We start from the raw sequence: 19674 nt of genomic DNA on the forward strand, positions 1-19674 counted from the left end.
TTTGTTCAACATATCACAACAGGGTGAGGAGATACTATGAATGTGTATACCATCCTCTCCAAATGTACAACATTTTTTGTTGGGCACATCATAGCAGGCTCTCTAATAAGCAATGAGATTCTATAAATGTTGTACAATTGTAAAGATGCCTTTGGGAGGATAGAAATGGGAAGAAACTGGAGAAGGAAGGAGATGCTTAGAGTGTTGTAGAATTATAAAGATGTTTTTGGGAGGCTAGGAACAGGAAAAAGCGTAATGAAAACTTGTTAAGTTTTTTGAAAAGAAATATAATTACTTTGGATTATTCATGATTTATTTCATAAAAATTTTTGCATCTCTTAAGAGAAAGGCACATGAGAACCGCTCAATCAGGGGCTTTGAACTCTCACCTCTTACTATTCACGCATCTATTCTCACAATTGGAAGGTGAGAATTTTGCCACCCCTAAAAATTACTAGCCTCAAAAGCTTGGACCTTTAGACTTTATGGCTGCTGCCAGGAAATGTCACGTGTGATCAAGTTCTTTGGACACAAGGGACTGCGACCATCGACCGAGAGAGAGAGAGAGAGAGAAAGCAGCTCTGGTGCAGCTTCAGGGACGCTCATGATCGAATACCGCTCCTGCCGCGAGCTGCTGTAGCCTTAATTGGCTCACAGCCTCCAATCCCACCTCCCGCCATCGCTATCAGCATCACCTCGTCCCGGAGAGACCCGCTGCCGCTGAGATGGAATATGGATCACTGAGCAGGAAGTTATTGATTTGACGGATCTCCAGGTTAGGGTTTCGAGGAAACCTTGTTGATTCTTGAGTGCGTATAGCGGGATCTGTCCTACGGATCCATCCATCCCGCCAGGCCCCGCGTTTTTGCTATTGGCTTTGCCTGTGATAGATTGTTTGCTCACAGACCATCAAGGCCCTTCCCAGGGGGCTGAATGCCTTCATTGCAAGCCGGCTTGCTTCCATCAGCACCGACGTTGGTGCATCACTTGACTTGCTGTCGTTGGTGCAGCTCGGAATTATGGACGCCGAGCATGGTGCACGGTGGCCACGCTGGTCCCCACTCCGGAACTCAGATGCGGCCTTCGATGCCCTTAACAATGAGGATGAATCAGCATCTACGTGCATGGAGAGCCTTGATTATGAAGTCATCGAAAATGTTGCATACAGAGAAGATCAGGTGCGAGAATGAGAATGAACACATGCACACATGGATGCACACAGGCACAGCACATGTGTGCATTGGCACACAGAAAAGCACGCATATATATGTGTATACCCCACACCCCCCAACACACACACACACACACACACACACACAAATACATATGTTTATATGTATGCACATATTTTGTATGTGTCTCTAAGAAACCATTATGGAGGTTCATGGATCAGGTAAAAGGTTAGTTAAGATATCACTACTTTCTGGCTGATGCATTTGTGAGAGATGATTAGTATCTCAGATTAATTAGAGGATCGAGCATTTATGCAAGATTTACTCAGCTCATGCTTTTCTACATCTAAGATCTATATGTTTCTGAATTGGTGCAGGCTACGAGAGGAAAATTGCACTATGTTTCATACGTTACTCTCAAGTGGGTTTTTGTCCTCATCATTGGTGTAGGTGAGGGCTAACAGATTCTGAATTTGTTTTATTTTTGAAACTGCTTGTTGAGATAGCTTGATCTGGAAAACTCTGCATCTGACAATAGACATCAAAAGAAACCAAATGCTGCATTGCTTAATTTGGAGAATATATTGTAGAAGTTCAAATTCCACTTCTACATGTGTATGTATGTGGAAAAGCTATTGCATTAATGTTGAATGTACAAAAGCAAGTAGAGACTTGGGTGGACCGCTGCTCTAGATAATTAAAAAAGAGTTCACAATCCTCAACTGACAAGATTGTCGACTACTGATTGGTGCAAAAGCATTTTAAAGAAAGTGCATCCACTGAAAATAGTAGCTTTGAAAAGTTGCCAAAATGTGAATGCTTTAGACAGTCCAATGTGACTAAGAGTACTGCCCAGAGAAGAACTGAGCATAAACATTCATTCTCACACAGATGAATCCAAAAGATGGCTGGATCTAAATGAAAAGAAATGTGAGATGTTAGTCTGAAATGGCACTAATACAGCTCTTAATTTTCTCTTTGTGCATATCTGGCAAATGAGGTTACTGCAAAGAGCCTTAATTGCAACTACTTATCAAATTTACTCTTGATTCTACAAGTAGTATGGATTTATCAATAACCGCACACATTGTCCTTGCTTCATTTAGGAATTGTTTACCATTATGATATATTGACTTAATTTGTGATGTTTCTTACATGAAGAATTTAAGTGCATGGTTCCTCTTTTTCCTCTTCTCAAGTCTACTGCTTGCAAGTGGGAAAGAATGTCACCACATATTACTTGGAGAGAGATTCTTGGATGAAGAATACTTGCGAACACTTGAAGCTAAAAACCTATACCAGTGTGTCATGGTCAATTCCCTATTCCCACATGAATATGCCTAGTTTCCCTCTAGTGTGAAATTCTACTATCCTACAACACCCATATATTTACCAAAACTCAGAAACAAATGTACATTAGAAACCTAAAGTGGGTGACCACAAAAGCACATTGTGATGTGCTTGCCATGTTTTCAAGCAATTTCTACCATGGTGACCATAAAATATTTTCATGTGAAACACATTTTAGGTGATACATGTGTTAGGTGAAACATTTTTTAAGTGAAACACATTTCACCATGAAACATTAGTGTGCAACATTTCACCTCCCCATTCCACTTGAAGAGAGAGAAATAGTATTTGTATCCAAAATGTGTTGAATGTATATTTCTAGATGTGCTATTTTCTTGTTTTGTGTAGTGTTTCACTTATGATCTACCCAAGGGTGAAACGTTTCATGTCGATAGGCAAATGGGTGAAACGTTTTGTGGTTACCTCGATTTCACATTTCTACCAATTTGAGTATATCAACCAAACCTAGAGTGTAGTAGAGCATATAGTACATATAGACTTTGAAGTGAACCTACTTTGCCACTTAGAGCCAAAGTTTTCAGTTTATTTGAGTAATACTGCCCTTTTGAAGGGCCATTGATACCATCACTAAAGCTAGGCCTACACTACAAACTGATGGGATGTGGATGATGGTCTCAGATAACCAAACTATCACAAATAGGTAATTGTTGAGGATGCCAGCTCCATAAACAAAGAAGATGGTGATTGCCACCAACATATATCTTTAAAGTTGGTAGAATAGCTTTGGGACAGCTCACAAGAAGCTAATGCTGTGTAGTGAAGAAGCCACAAACATGCAACTATAGACTCATAGATGAAAATGGTAGTTGCCACCAAATTACACCTTTGGAGTTTGTAGAATGGGCTCATGACAGCTCACAAATCCAATGCTTTGTAGAGAAGAATCTCCATAGTCGTTTTGCAACATGTAGTTTTCTCTTCCCCAAGCCCATGTTGTGGGGATTGTACTCTATAAATTGCCTTTGAAGTTTGTGTTAGAAGTGGTGCAACATTGGAAGCATAAACATGTGTTGAAATAAATTGCTGAACACAAGACAAAAGAGAAGAAAAGAAAGAGAGAACACAATACAGATGAGAAACAGTGAGTCACTGGCTGTTTGGGCACCAGCACCGGCTCCTCTCTCCACGGAACCTCTGGGTGGTCAATTGATTGATTGAGGAGAAGGAGCCCAGAATATATAGGCATGAATAATGCCATAAAATATGTCAGGTCAGCCAACATTAATGCTGGCTGACTGGCATTAATAAATGCTATAAAGCATAAAATGCTACACAATAAAAATGCCTAAAATATCTACATAATGTGCCTAGCCCACAATACATACTCAGACTCACACATGAGCTGACATACTCTGCTAATAGTTTGATGGTGTTGCAAATGCCTTAGGAGCTCAAACATTGAATTCTCTCGTCAGTTTTCAATCTAACCTTCATACTACTTTAAAAAGGGGTGACAAATAGAAGAATAAGGGTCAATGCTACCATTGTGAAGGGGCATCTCTTTAAGGGTTGCAAGAAGCGAGTAGTGTTGTGAAAAGAGGAGGAGGAGAAGAAGAAGGTCAAGAACTCCTTCGGACTCTTCATCATCCTTAGTTTTTGACTTTGATTTTGCCAAGGGGCTTCCGACCTATGACCTCGATGTTCCTTCAAAGAGGGTTGACAAGCAAAAACAAAAGAAGATAAAGATGAAAAAGAAGAAGGGTCAGTGCTACCATTGTGGCAAGAAGGGGCATTTGCGCAAGGATTGCAAGATGCTAGTGGCATTACGAAAAGAGGAGGAGGAGGAGAAGAAAAAGAGCAAGGACTCCTTCGACTCTTTGGCATCCTTAGATTTTGACTCTGATTTCAGCCAAGCAATGAAGGTTGTGATATCCTCATCAATGTCGTAGCCTTAGTGATACCATCATTCCTCAATGCGAGAGGGAGTGCCAGTGGGCCGTGGTGGTGGAGGTTGGGGCATCTATGTCAGAGTGCAGCGATGCGGAAGCATAGGACAAAGACCGAGAGAGAGTGAACATAGAGAGAAGAGAGAGAAAAGGAGACAGTGTAATGCGGAAAATCTACAGTGTAGTATGCTGTATAGGAGTGCAGAAATATACACGGGGATAGAGGAAATATTTGCATGTGTCTCCGCCTTGATGACCTCGATCTCCGTCGGCTTGAGCGCAGTCAATCTCAGTAGACCAACTCTGACAGATCTCAAGATCACAATGAATCAGTGTGCCCCCAACTGGCTATATATAGCCAAGAAACAAAAAAATATCCTGCACTAGGTGGGCTGCAGTAAATGCAACCGACTGAAATAAAATAATGAAAAATTGTCCGACTGCAGTTGTTGACGTGGCACCTGCTAATGTGGCATCTTGTTGACATGGCACTCTACTCTGTTGTACTCTACTGATGTGGCACTGTGGCTGTACGACTGTCCAAGAAATGACTGTCTAACACCCCCTCTCAGATCCTGGACAGATCAAAAGACTTAGGGAGCGGGAATGCTGCCGAAGAAGAGCTTGGGAAAGTGCCTTCGTAAACAAATCTGCAAGATTATCCTTCATCTTGCGGTACTCCACATCATTGGTTCCATCCAGAAGCTTCTCCCGAATGAAGTGATACTGGATCTCAATGTGCTTCGTCCGGGCATGGAATACAGGATTCCGTACCAAGGCAATGCAACTCTCATTGTCGCACTGCAGAAGACTAGGACGAGTTTGGGGGCTGCCAAGCTCCTCCAACAATCTCCGAAGCCACACAACCTCACATGTGGTGGAAGACGCAGGCCGATACTCCGCCTCAGTAGAAGAAAAGGCTACCGTGGGCTGCTTCTTGCTACTCCAAGAGATGACACCTGTACCCAAGGTAAAACAATAGCCTGTAGTCGATCGGCGGTGGTCAATATTGCCAGCCTAGTCCGAGTCACTCCAACCTGCAAGAACAAGATTTGAAGCATATGTACCTGCTGGATAAGAAATCCCGAAGTCAGAGGCCCCCCTCAAATACCGAAGAATCCTTAGGGCAGCCTGCCAATGCACCTGTTGGGGTTCACTCATGAACCGTGCCAAAAGACCCATAGCAAAACAAAGATTAACATGAGTGTTGAGAAGCCAAATCAAGGATCCAATCAACTAACGGTAGTAGGAAGCATCCGTCTCGGGAGAATCGGAGTGTGAAGTGGCTTTCCAGTTTGGATCCATTGGAGTAGAAATGGTCCGATAAGTCTCCATCTCAAAATTCACCAAGAGCTCTTGAATGTATCTCTGCTGAGAGATGAAAATCCCCCTTTGAGATGGATAAATCTCGTGACCCAAGAAAAAATGAAGAAGCCCCAAATCCGTCATCTCGAACGTTTGATGTAAAGTTGTCTTGGTCTCGCGGACCTTTTGTGCACGATTCCTTGTCAGAATCAAATCATCAACATACAACACAAACCACACACAATCAACCTCGGAAGTGTACACATAAAGTTGCGAATCGGCCTTGGAGCGCCGATATCCCAACGTCGACTGAAGAAACGAGTTAATCTTCTCGTTCCATGCATGTGGAGCTTGCTTGAGGGCATACACGGCCTTCTTTAACTTGCAGACTTTTCCATTCGAGGACCCAAAGCGAGGAGGCTGCTCAACATAGATGTCCTCTTCCAAGTCACCATTGAGAAAGGCCGACTTCACATCCAACTGATAGACAGGCCATTGGCTATGGCCAGCCAAGGCAAGAACAGCCCGAATAGTCGCCATACGAGCAGTGGGGGCAAAAGTATCATGGAAGTCAATGCGTGGCCGCCGCTGAGCAAAACCTTTAGTAACAAGGTGAGCCTTGTGCTTGTCCAAAGAACCATTGCTAAGGTACTTGGTTTTGAAGACCCACTTGATGCTAATCACCTTCTTGTGAGAGGGACGATGCACAAGAGACCAAGTGCTATTCCTCTCAATAGCCTCCAACTCCGTTTCCATAGCCTTCCGCCATTGATCAGACTGTAAAGCCTCCTTCACTGAAGTGGTCTCTCGATCCTACATAACATGGGTCATTAAACAATAGTCAGAGCAAACAAGCTTCGTAGAATGTACCTGGTACCTCGGTGACTTCCGCGGTCCATCCTGTGTAGGGAAAGGATAGGCACGGAGATCGAGGTAGACAGACCTTATGCGCAGTGAGAGAGACAGAGTGTGTGTGAGTGAGTAGAGTAGAGAGTGAACACGTTTTTCGGTACAATGACAAGAGTACCACTTTAGGTTTTAGATAGATATATGTATGAAAGTACAATGTGCTAAGGGTGTGTTCACACCCGTGCACATATAAAAGGCACGATGGCCCTTTATTCCCAACAACCTTCCACCTAAAGGCAATGTGCCTTAAGAGGAGAAAAGAATTAACTAAGTCTAAGTATGTACAAAGCTGAAATAAATATATCTATCCAACTTCCATCATCTGTTGGCAATGAGCAAACCGCTTTGTTGGAAGACCCTTCGTAAGAAGGTTTGCAGGATTATCATCTGTATGCACTTTGACAAGCTCAATGCTCTTGCTATCAAGTACATCTCTAATGAAGTGATACTTTACCTGTATGTGCTTTGTCTTTGCATGAAAGACGGGATTCTGTGCTAGCATGATAGCACTCTAACTATCACAATGGAAAACAGGTAACTCTGTGATACCAAGCTCTCCCACCAGACGTGAAAGCCATAAAGCCTCCTTGTATGCCTCAGTGGCAGCTACATACTTTGCCTCTGTAGTAGACAATGCAACACACTTTTGTAGCTTGGAGATCCAAGAGACTGCTCCTCCTGTGAAAGTAAACACATACCCAAAAGTGGACTTCCTACAGTCTGCATGACCAGCATAGTTTGCATCCGTAAAGCCAACAACAGATGCCTTTTGCTTTCCAAAGCAGTTGCACAACTCCTTTGTGCCTTTGAGGTATCTCATAATACCTTTCATTGCATCCCAATGCTTCTTGCCAGGGGTTGCATATGTATCTGCTAACCACTCCCACTGCAAAAGCAATGTCAGGACATGTAGCAACCATAGCATACATCAAACTGCCAACAGCTGAAGCATATGGTATCTTGGCTATTTCAGCCTTCCATCAGATATAGGGCTGTTCTCTGCACTGAGTTTCACATATGGAGGCAATGAAATCCCAATTGTTTTCCCCCCCTCCATATTGAAACATTGCAAAACTTTGGAGATATACTCCTGTTGAGATAGATAGAGTAAGCCTTTAGATCTATCTTTGAGTATTTGCATACCAAGAATGTGATTTCCATCACCAAGATCCTTCATGTCAAAGCTGCCATGAAGACTTTGCTTCAATGAATCCAAGGCATGAGTATCCTTGCCAGCAATTAGCATGTCATCAACATACAAAACCAAGATAATCAGGCTGTCATCTGCTGCCTTCTTGGTATACAAGCAGTGATCCACTTGACTTCTATGAAAGCCTTGGGACTGCATGAATGTATCAAACTTATGATATCATTCTCTTGGTGCTTGTTTCAGCCCATACAAACTTCTTTTTAGTTTACGTACCATTTTTTCTTTCCCTTGTTCAACAAACCCTTCAGGCTGCTGCATATATATGTCTTCATGCAGATCACCATGTAAAAACGCAGTCTTTACATCCATCTGTATGAGCTCCATATCCTCAACTGCAACCAAGCCCAAAATGGTTCTCAATGTAGTCTTCTTGACTACAGGAGAGAAACTCTCATCAAAGTCAATTCCATGCTCCTGCTTGTACCCTTTTGCAACCAATCTTGCTTTGTACTTTGCTGAGGAACCAGAAGTGACCTTCATTTTGTAAACCCATTTGCATGGAAGGGTTTTCTGCCCTTTAGGCAACTGCACCAAGTCCCAAGTGCCATTTTTTTCAAGAGATTCCATCTCTGATAGCATGGCTTTATACCATTTCTTGCTGTCGTGTCTGTCCATTGCTTCCTTGAAGCAAGACGGTTCACCATAGTCTGTCAACATGACATACTCAACCACATTAATTGGACCAGGAACAAATCTGTCAGGTTGTCTAGTAGCCTTAGACGATCTCCTAACCCAATGGTCATTGTTTGTGTTAGCAGTCATGTTTGTCATGCCTTGTCATCTCCTGTGTGTGAGCCTCAGTCTGAGTCAGATGAGGACTTTAGGAGCTCTGACTTGTCTATCACTTGTTTTGACGGAGGAGGTAGCTCATTCTAGAGCACTCAGTTTATTGCATTTCAGTGCATTTTCTCCTCCAGTCGAGATTTTATGTGCATTTCCCGGGGCAGTTTCTGCATTCTTCAGCTTGCCTCACCTACCGGACATTGTCCACCCTTTCCGGGATTTTTCTGAGCATTCCTGGCATTTTTACCAGCATTAAATGCTGGTCGGACATATTTATGGCCTCAAATTTCAGGTTGGCCAGTTTTTGGGTTTTTTGGCTATTTATAGCCATTTCCCACTTGGCAGTCAGTTGTATTATCAACTTCCCTCCTTCTTTGGTAGGTGCACACTCCGACTCCGTCATCTTCCTCCGTCTTCGGTGTTGCCGTCATCATCAGCCTGATCTGGTGCCCTCGCTGACGCTTTGGGCTGCGTGTAGGGGCTGATCAGTCTACAGTTTTGTATTCAGCATTCATTACAGTCAGTGCAGATTTTCTTCCTTCATTTTCTGCTCTCTCTTTCTCCTCCTCTGTGTTCATGTTCTTCTTCCGTTGCGCACTCTCACATGGTATCAGAGCCTGATTGAGAGCACGGAGGACATACCCACTGAAGAGAGATACCTCACTGCTGCTGTCATCTAATCAGCAACTGCCCAGGCGGCCCCTGTTGGAGGCTTTTCTTCCTGTGTTTGCTGTAAACGCTGTCTTCAGAGGCTGCCACGTCATCCAGCGACACATCATCCCTGCGTTTTCCATCAGGCTGTCCCTCCTTCTGCTGGGCGACTCATCTTCAGCCTGCGTTTTGCAGTTCTGCTGGTCGCTACCACTCCAGGCGGCACATTTCCTGCTGGCGACTCATTTTCTGGCTGTTTCCTGGTGCTGGTGATCTCTTTTCTGGTGATCGTCATCAGTCATCTTTGCGTTTTGCAGATCCAGGTGTTTGTAGGCATTCTCAGCCTGCGTCTTGGTGGTTGGTGACCAAACTGCCGGTCATATTTCGACATCGGCACAACTTTCTTTGGTATTTTGCAGATTGGAAGATGTCTTTTCATCAGTTTACGGGCTTTGATGACTTAGATGACGAGCTTTTGTCTCGACACTCATCTGAACGGAGGCGTGATTTCTATCACGAGGACTGTCGTCCGGAGTCTATTCCTCTTTCCCGTCCTCCTTCTATTCATGTATCTCGGCGATCCCCTTCCAGTGGGCCGATGATGCAGCCTTTGGTACCCCCTGTACAGGTACCTGTACTTCCTCAGCTGCCCAAAGAGGACCGGTTGGATGGCTCCAACTTTTCTCTATGGTCCTGCAAGGTGGAGTGTATCTTGGACTCCTTCGATCTTTGGGAGCTTGTTTCTGTTCCTATTCCCCGGCCTCAGGTGGATCCCGCAGATGGGACATCTATGGATCGTGCAGCATTATGGGATCGGCTTAATTCTAGAGCCAGATCTTTCCTCTTTTTGAGTTTGCAGGATTCTGTCCTTGTTCATGTTCACAGGTTGAAGACTGCAGCAGACGTGTGGAGAAAGCTCGCGTCTCTCTATCAACAGAAGACGTTTTCCCACCGGATATCTCTCGAAAAGAAGTTGCGGATGCTCGCTATTGATGATAGTCCTTCCATGAAGGACCACATCAACAGATTACAGGATATGAGGGATGAGCTTGCATCCCTCGGTTGGACGATATCTTCTAAAGACATGGCTATGATTCTTTTGACTCAGTTGCCATCGCCTCGGTTTGATGTCTTCTACACTAGCCTTCTTACATCGAGGACCCGTGAGAAGCTTCTATGGGAGGAGCTATCCCTGCTTGTCTTGGAGCATGACGAGCGACTCAGAGAGGTCAGTGCTAGTGGATCCGACTCCACTAGAGCCTTTGTTGCAGGTTCGGGAGGACAGAAGAAGAAGAAGACGAAGTCAAAGGCTAAGAAGAAGGACAGTTCTTCAGGCTCTGACTCAGATTCAGAGAGACCGAAGTGCCCACACTGTGGGAAAGGGACACATCCCGAGGAGAAATGCTGGAAGAAGTACCCTCACCTTCGTCCGGGAGCGAAGGGTGGATCTACATCGGAGCCTTCTTCTACCTCTACACCAGCAGTTATCCATGAGTCAATGTTTCTTCATATCCATGCTTTGGAGGAGGATCCTTCTTCCATGGCTGCAGTGTCTTCTGGGCAGCCTTGGTTAGTGGACAGTGGTGCTTCGAGTCATATGACTCCCCGAGGTGATTTGTTATAGGATCTCCGTCTATCAAAGGGTTCAGTCACTGTTGATGACATTTTATCGGTGCCTATTAGTGGTGTTGGCACATTGCCTTTGTTTACCGACCGACCTTCGAGCTCCTTTTCACAGGAGCTACATGTTCCGGATTTGGGCCTTTCCCTCCTCTCAGTTTATGGCCTTACGAGGCTTGGCACACGAGTGATCTTCACCGAGCATGCCGTTGTTATTGAGGATTCTTTTACAGGAGTTGTCTTATCTTTAGGTTGGCAGGAGAACGGGCTTTACAGGCTCCATTCCCCTTCTTTGATGCAGGGTCCTCCAAGGCAGTCTATTGCTACACCCGTTCCGCTTGTGCACCTTCGATTCCACAGGTTTCTTCCCATCCCCCACCTTCTCCTCCGGTGGTTCCCTCGTACCCCCCATCCCTTTCAGAGGGGGATGATCTCGGTGATGTGGCTGTGGATTCCCTGGCCCCTAGTGTTTTAGAGGGGGATTCCCAGGATCGTGAGGAGCTCCTTCATTGGCAATCTTCATCGACAGACTTCATCGACCTTGGCATTCCTCTTGCCACCCCAAGATCCGTTTCTCCCTTGGCCTTCAGCCACATCCAGGATCTGAGAGGGGGTGTTAGCAGTCATGTTTGTCATGCCTTGTCATCTCCTACCTGTGAGCCTCAGTCTGAGTCAGATGAGGACTTTAGGAGCTCTGACTTGTCTATCACTTGTTTTGACGGAGGAGGTAGCTCATTCTAGAGCACTCAGTTTATTGCATTTCAGTGCATTTTCTCCTCCAGTCGGGATTTTATGTGCATTTTCCGGGGCAGTTTCTGCATTCTTCAACTTGCCTCACCTACCGGACATTGTCCACCCTTTCTGGGATTTTTCTGAGCATTCTTGGCATTTTAACCAGCATTAAATGCTGGTTGGACATATTTATGGCCTCAAATTTCAGGTCGGCCAGTTTTTGGGTTTTTTTGGCTATTTATAGCCATTTCCCACTTGGCAGTCAGTTGTATTATCAACTTCCCTCCTTCTTTGGCAGGTGCACACTCCGACTTCGTCATCTTCCTCCGTCTTCGGTGCTGCCGTCATCATCAGCCTGATCTGGTGCCCTCACTGACGCTTTGGGCTGCGTGCAGGGGCTGATCAGTCTACAGTTTTGTATTCAGCATTCATTACAGTCAGTGCAGATTTTCTTCCTTCATTTTCTGCTGTCTCTTTCTCCTCCTTTGTGTTCATGTTCTTCTTCCGTTGCGCACTCTCACAGTTTGCTGGCTGTTCTTGCAAATTTCCATTTTCAGCATGCTGTCCTGGCATTTCAGCCTGCAAATCAGCATTAACAGCTTGCTGTCCTAGCTGTTCCTGCACATGTAATGGCTCATTTTCATGGGCAATAGCTGGCTGATCATTTCCAGTATCATTTCTTGCATTTACAGGTTCATTTACAGCAGGTATTTGCTGCTGTACAACGGGCACATTTTGCTGTCCAAAAGGTATTTCTTTCCAGAATACAACCCTACGGACCTCCTCAGTCTTTTCGGGCTGTTTGTGCATGCGATCTTCTCGGAAGATAACGTCATTGCTGCGTACTATTTTCCTTTTCTCGGGATCCCACAATTTATACCCCATTTCACCCTCGTCACCATATCCTAGGAAAATGCATTTACAGGACTTTGGTTCAAGTTTGCTGCGCTTTTCTTTACGAATGTTCACAAAACCCTCGTAGCCAAACACTTTCAAATGAGCATACGAAGGTGGCTTGCCCGACCACGTTTCTTGGGGAACTACCCCCCCCCCCCCCCCCCCCGCCCCCAACACCCCAAAGACTTGTTTGGTGACCGATTAATCAAGTGAACGGCTGTCATAACAGCCTCTGCCCAAAAATCTGTGAGAGTGCGCAACGGAAGAACACGAACACAGAGGAGAGGAGAGAGAAAGCAGAGAATGAAGGAAGAAAGTCTGCATTGATTGAGACGAATGCTGAATACACTGAAATGGACAGAGCAGTCCCTGCACGCAGCCCGGAGCGTCAGTGAGGGGACCAGGACAGACTGGAAGCAATGGCAGCACCAATGCCGGAGACGGAGATGACGGAGGCAGTGCTGAACCTGCAGAGCACAATGCTGTAATGACTGGGGGGGTTGCTATATATAGCCCCCAGGCCAGAAAACTGGCCGACCTGCCAAATCTGGCCGACCTGGCCAGATTTGGCCGACCAGCCAGATCTGGCTGACTTTGGCCAGATCTGGCTGACCTGCAGAAAAACAGCCCAGTTTGGGCTGTATGACACCCACAGGCTGCTGACTAACCAGGACAGCCACTAAAATGACTGACAGAGCTCCTCTGTCTCCTGTCAGACTCTGACAGGAGCTCACAACCAGGAGATGACAGACTGAGAATGATAAAGAGCAGGCTAACACCCCCTCTCAGATCCTGGGAGAGTCTGAAGACCCAAGAACCGCAAGTGATGAAGCAAAGAAGCCTGAGGCAAAGGCTTCGTAAAAAGATCAGCTGCATTGTCCGCCGTAGGACAATAGACCACCACCAGCTCCGAATCCACGATCCGCTCTCGAACATAGTGATACTGAACCTCAATGTGCTTCGTGCGAGCATGAAACACCGGGTTCTTGGCCAGAGCAAGAGCACTCTGGTTATCCACACGCAGCTCCGTAGGTCCAGTCTGGGAAAAGCCAATCTCCGCGAGTAAGCGAGGGAGCCAAACTGCCTCCATAGCGGTCGAACATAGGGCCCGATACTCAGCCTCTGTAGAAGAAAGTGCCACAGTAGGCTGCTTCTTGCTGCTCCAAGAGACAGCACCGGATCCAAGGGTGAAAGCATAACCTGTAGTGGATCGTCTCGAATCCACATCACTTGCCCAATCAGAATCACTCCATCCAAAAAGGGTAATCCCATCTCCATACATGACCCCGAAGAATCGAGTCCCCTGTAAATAACGAAGAACCCGCAAGGCTGCCTGCCAGTGATCCTGGGTAGGAGTCTGCATAAAAGAAGACAATAAAGCCACCACAAAAGAGATATCCGGCCGAGTGTGAAGCAGCCAGATAAGAGAGCCGACAAGGCACCTGTAACGGGTGGGATCTGGAAGGGGAACTCCTGCTGTCAAAAGCTTGGACTCGGGGTCCATGGGGCATGAAATATGCTGACACTCAGCCATATCAAACTCCGAAAGAAGCTCGGAGATGTACCTGTGCTGCGAGATAAAAATGCCCTGTGTCATCTGATAGATCTCCAGGCCTAGAAAGAAGTGAAGGATCCCTAGATCCGTCATGTCAAACTCCTGCTGAAGAATGGACCGTTATGCTCCACCTGCTGAGTGTCGCTCCCTGTAATGATAAGATCATCCACATACAAGATAAGGAACACTGAAAGAGAATCCACAACTCGTAGGTAGAGGTTGGGATCATAAGCGGAGCGTGCAAAGCCACTCTGTAGAAAGAAGCGGTCAATCCGCTGGTACCAAGTACGAGGAGCCTGCTTCAAGCCATAAAGAGCCTTCCGCAGCGTGTAGACATGATCCTCCTTCCCCTGCACAAGAAAACCAGGAGGCTGTGAAACATAAATCTCCTCCTCAAGAACTCCATTCAGAAAAGCAGACTTGACGTCCATCTGATAGACAGGCCAACGGTGGTGAGCAGCAAGAGCCAAAAGAACTCGGATAGTGGACATCCTGGTTGTAGGAGCAAAAGTCTCGAAGTAGTCCAAGCCTGCACGCTGTGCAAAACCCTTGGCAACAAGCCTAGCGTTATGCTTGTCCAAGGAGCCATTTGCAAGATACTTGGTCTTAAAGACCCATTTCACACCAATCACTTTCCGTTTCGCGGGACGCGGAACAAGCTCCCACGTATGGTTTCGCTCGATGGAATCGAGCTCGGCCTGCATAGCCTGCCTCCAAATATCTTGTGCAAGAGCCTCCTCCACAGTGGAAGGCTCGGAATCCTGAAGAATCTGTGACATAAGAGCATAGTTCACACATAGTGAACTGTCCTGCTGGGCCTGTAAATGTGCTGATCGACGTGGACCTGTAGAAGAAGCAGGAAAGTGAGTAACACCTGAATCCTGCATGAGTCGGTGATACCATAAAGGAATCCTGAGAGACTCCTGCTGCTGTGAGGGAGACCGGGGGGTCTCGAGAACCTGCAAAGTACCCAAATCGGAGAGGGACTCCCCCTCACCGAGTGAAGGTAGATCCTCCGCATCTGAAGAAGGCTGTGTATCCCGTGAAGATCCCGAAGTGGCGGTAGAAGAGCTCGTAGAAGACGGAGTCACATCCACCAAAGGGGAAAGGGAAGCCGAAGGAGGAGGAATAGGGGGGGTGCTAAGGGGCATCCTGGAAGGAAGTGAAGGGAGAGAAGGTGGGGGGGGGGTCCGTCGATGACGAAGAAACATCTGTAATGGAACCATCAATCGGATCCTCAGAGGCCAAAGCCTCATCAAAGATCACATCCCTGCTCACCTCAACCTTCTACGTCGTCGGGTCGTAGAGCCGATATCCCTTCGTGGTCATACTATAACCAACGAAGATAAGCTTTCTCGACTTAGAGTCGAACTTCGTCTTCCTCTTCTTCTTGTCCACATGGACAAAAGTATCGTACCCAAAGATGCGAAAATGGGACACGGAAGGCTTCTTTCCAAAGAAAGCCTGATACGGAGTCATGTCCTGTAACGCCAAAGTCGGAGAGCGGTTGCGAATATGCACCGCTGTAGCCACCGCCTCACCCCAAAGGAAATGAGGAAGACTCCTATGCTCCAGCATAGATCGGGCCATCTCAACCATGGTCCGATTCGCACGCTCCACCACACCATTCTCGGATGGTGTGTTCGGATGGGAATACTCCACCCGAATACCATGATCCCTGCAAAACTGAGAGAAAAGGTGAGAAGTGAACTCGCCACCGTGATCAGCTCGAACGCCACGAACCTTGGAAGTTATTTGGGTCTCCACAAACACCTGCCACTCACAGAAACGGGAGTACGCCTCGCTCTTGTACTCCAAGAAATAAGGCCACACATAGCGACTAAAGTCGTCCACAATCAGCATCAAATACTTGGCCTTCCCAAGGGAGGCCGTGCCCATAGGTCCGCAAAGGTCGGTGTGAACCAACTCAAGCGGAGAAGTAGCCCTCCTAGAAGCAACCTGCGGGTGAGGCTGCCGGTGCTGCTTGCCCCTCAAGCAGCTAGGGCACAAAGTGTGAAGAGAAGGGAAGTCAGGAAGTCCCTCCACCATCTTCCTCCTAGAAGCCCGGCGAAGAGAATCGAGGTTCAAATGACCATACCGAGCATGCCAAAGCGGCCCAAGCTCATGGGAAGTCCGCGCAGCCAAGGCTGTGAGCGTATAAAGCCCACCCTCCTGTGTACCTGTCCAAAGAGCATCACCTGTAGAAGCATCCTCCATTGTGACTGCATCCTATGTAAAAATGACTCGGGTACCTAACTGAGTAAGGCCATGCACAGATAATAGGTTAAAACCCAAATCAGGGACATAGAGAACTTTGGTGGAGGAAGACCGCCTGTCAGAAAACATAGGTAAAGTCCCCACGCCTCGAACAGGGACGGTAGAATTGTCACCAATGGTGACTGTACCCCCTCTAGAACGAAGATCCTGAAGCCAATCCTGACGGAAGGTCATATGTGAAGATGCTCCACTGTCGACAAGCCAAGGCTTCTCCTGTGTGGTAGAAGCTAGGGCTGTATCCTCCTCAACAAAGACATGCACAAACGCAGATTCTGTTGTGGCTGGGGCGGCCTTCGAGTCCTTCTCCTTAGGCTTCAAATGGGGATACTTCTGCCAACACTTCTCCTCGGGATGAGTGCCCTTCCCACAATGGGGACACTTGGGCTTCTTCTCCTTCGCATCCTTCTTGTCCTCCTCCTTCTTGTCCTTGGCCTTCTCCTTCTTTTGTTTCTTCTTCTTGCCGCCACCTGTGCCGGCCGTAAATGCCTTGGTGGAGCCACTGGCTCCCACCTCTTTGAGTCTCTTGTCATGCTCCAAGACAAGCGGGGAAAGTTCCTCCCATAGGAGTGTCTCACGGGTCCTCGAAGTGATGAGGCTGGTGTAGAAGACATCATAACGGGGTGATGGCAGCTGAGTCAACAGAATCATCGCCATATCCTCAGACGATATCAGACGACCAAGAGAGGCTAGCTCGCCTCGCATATCCTCCATCTTCGTGATGTGCTCCTTCATGGAAGGAGAACCATCAAGACTGAGCATCCGCAACTTCTTCTCCAAGGAAATCTTGTGGGCAAATGTCTTGTGCTGATACAAAGACGCAAGCTTCGTCCACACTTCCGCCGCGGTGTGTAACCTGTGAACATGTACAAGAACAGAATCATGAAGACTCATAAAAAGAAAGAAACGAGCTCGAGAGTTGAGCCGATCCCATAAGGCTGCACGGTCAAGAGAGGTGCCATCGGACGAATCCACGGGGGGACGGTCGATGGGTGAAGAAACAAGCTCCCAAAGGTCAAATGTATCGAGGATGCAGGCCACCTTGCATGACCAGAGGGAGTAGTTGGAACCATCCAACTTATCTTCCTTCGGAAAGGAAGGGAGAATCGGCACCTGAATAGAGGGAATCAAAGAAGGCATCCGCACATCTGAAGCAGTCTTCACGGAAGAAACCTTTACGGTAGATGGAACCCTTTGAGATGCATGGACTGAAGAAGGACGAGTGCGAGGAGGTTCTTCCCGATGTCGAACCTCACGATAATATTGCCTCCGCTCAGAGGAATGATGAGAAAGAAGTTCATCCTCTGAGTCTTCAAAGCCTGAAAACTGGTAAGATATCTTCCAATCTGCAAAATACCAAAGAAAGTTGTGCCGATGTCGAAATATGACCAGCAATGTGGTCACCAACCACCAAGACGCAGGCAGAGAATGCCTACAAATACCTGGATCTGCAAAACGCAAAGATAACTGATGTCGAACACCAGAGAAGAGACCACGAGAACCAGGAAACAGCCCGGACAGAAGTCGCCAGCAGGAAATGTGCCGCCTGGAGTGGTAGCGACCAGCAAAACAGCAAAACGCAGCCTGTAGGGAGGTCGCCCACCAGAAGGAGGGACAGCCTGGTGGAAAACGCAGGGTTTCTGCGTCGCTGGATGATGTGGCAGCCTCTGCAGTCAGCGTGGGCAGTAAAACGCAGGCTGAAAGGCCTCCTGTAGAAGTCGCCTGGCAGTTGTTGATCAGTTGGCAGCAGCAGTAGGGTATCTCACTCCTGAGGGTATGTCCTCCGTGCTCTCAATCAGGCGATGATACCATGTGAGAGTGCGCAACGGAAGAACACGAACACAGAGGAGAGGAGAGAGAAAGCAGAGAATGAAGGAAGAAAGTCTGCACTGACTGAGATGAATGCTGAATACATTGAAATGGACAGAGCAGTCCCTGCACGCAGCCCGGAGCGTCAGTGAGGGGACCAGGACAGACTGGAAGCAATGGCAGCACCAATGCCGGAGACGGAGATGACGGAGGCAGTGCTGAACCTGCAGAGCACAATGCTGTAATGACTGGGGCGGCTGCTATATATAGCCCCCAGGCCAGAAATCTGGCCGACCTGCCAAATCTGGCCGACCTGGCTTTTTGTGAGAAGATTTCAAAGAAAGAGGAGAAGATTTCAAAGAAAGAGACTTTTTGTGAGAAGTCTGTGCATGTTTTCCATAAATACAATGATCACAATGCTCAAAATCAGCATAACGAAGACAAGGCAAGTAACCCAAACGAGAAAGCACTTTCATTCCTTTTTGACTCATGTGTCCCAACCGGCCATGCCACAAAGAAATACTTGGCTGCTCGGTCACGACAACAACATGGTTACACACACTAGATACATGAAGTGGATACAACGTATCACTCTTGCAACCTTTGGCAATAACCCTGGACCCCTTACAGATTTTCCATTTTCCATCACCAAGGGTGGTATGAAAACCATCATCATCTAGCTGCCCTGTGCTAATCAAGCTCTTCTTGAGCTGAGGTATATGCCGTATATGTTGAAGTGTAAAGACAGAGCCTTGCTGAAACTGTAACTGCACACTGCCAATACCTGCAATCTCACATGCATAGTTGTCCCCAAGATGGACAACACCATGTCGACCCCCTGTATACGCAGAAAATCACTCACGATGAGGGGTGACATGAAAGGAAGCACCTAAATCAAGAATCGAGGTATGCATGTCATCATCTATATTTGCAAGTAGAGCATGTGCACCAAAATGTGAAGAGACAAAGAGTACATCACTCCCACTATCACTGTCATGAGTGACTACATTCACCTATTCAATTTTTACATTGCTTTTCTTCGGCTGACTGTCCTTATTCTCTTCCTTGCAGTCATCTATCTTCTTGCATTTTCCTTTCTCTTTCTTCCATTTGTAGCAGTCACGTTTAAAGTGACCCTTCTTGCCACAATGATGGCATTCAATATCTTTTCCATGTGATTTACTGCGTCCCTTGCCATCATATTTGCCCTTTTGCTGTGATCTGCCCCAGTATGCAAAGCACTGGAAGACTTACTGGATGCATTGTTCTGCCGATTCATCTCTTCCATAAGTAGAGCACTCGCTACATCAGCATACAAAAGGATCACATTAGAACTGCTCATAGCAGTTCTAAATGTATCCCAACTCTCTGGTAGAGTGCAAAGCAAGAAAGTAGCCTTAAATTCCTCATCAATCATGAACTTCAAGGCAACCAGCTGGCTGATAATGGAGTTAAACTCACTCAAGTGAGTAGACATTGCTGTACCTTCTTTCATACGCA

General features: G+C 46.7%; 1 protein-coding gene across 9 annotated transcripts in view; it reads left to right on the forward strand.

The window, feature by feature from the left end:
• The first annotated feature begins 495 nt into the window (after positions 1-495).
• The window catches only part of CLC-D (chloride channel D), a 113571-nt gene continuing 94392 nt past the window's right edge, over positions 496-19674 (forward strand). For 5 of the 9 annotated variants that reach the window (XM_087660925.1, XM_087660930.1, XM_087660933.1 and 2 more), the window contains exons 1-2: positions 496-1178; positions 1550-1622. In XM_087660925.1, coding sequence (XP_087517051.1) covers positions 1020-1178; positions 1550-1622 — 232 coding nt within the window. In that variant the 5' untranslated portion in view covers positions 496-1019. The remainder of the gene's footprint in view (positions 1179-1549; positions 1623-19674) is intronic. The other 4 variants (XM_087660926.1, XM_087660927.1, XM_087660928.1 and 1 more) reach the window with 4 other exon arrangements.

Source organism: Lygodium microphyllum, chromosome 20 (assembly GCF_053477565.2).
Source record: "Lygodium microphyllum isolate KBCC chromosome 20, Lygodium_microphyllum_v1.1.10, whole genome shotgun sequence".
Classification (NCBI taxonomy): Eukaryota; Viridiplantae; Streptophyta; class Polypodiopsida; order Schizaeales; family Lygodiaceae; genus Lygodium; species Lygodium microphyllum.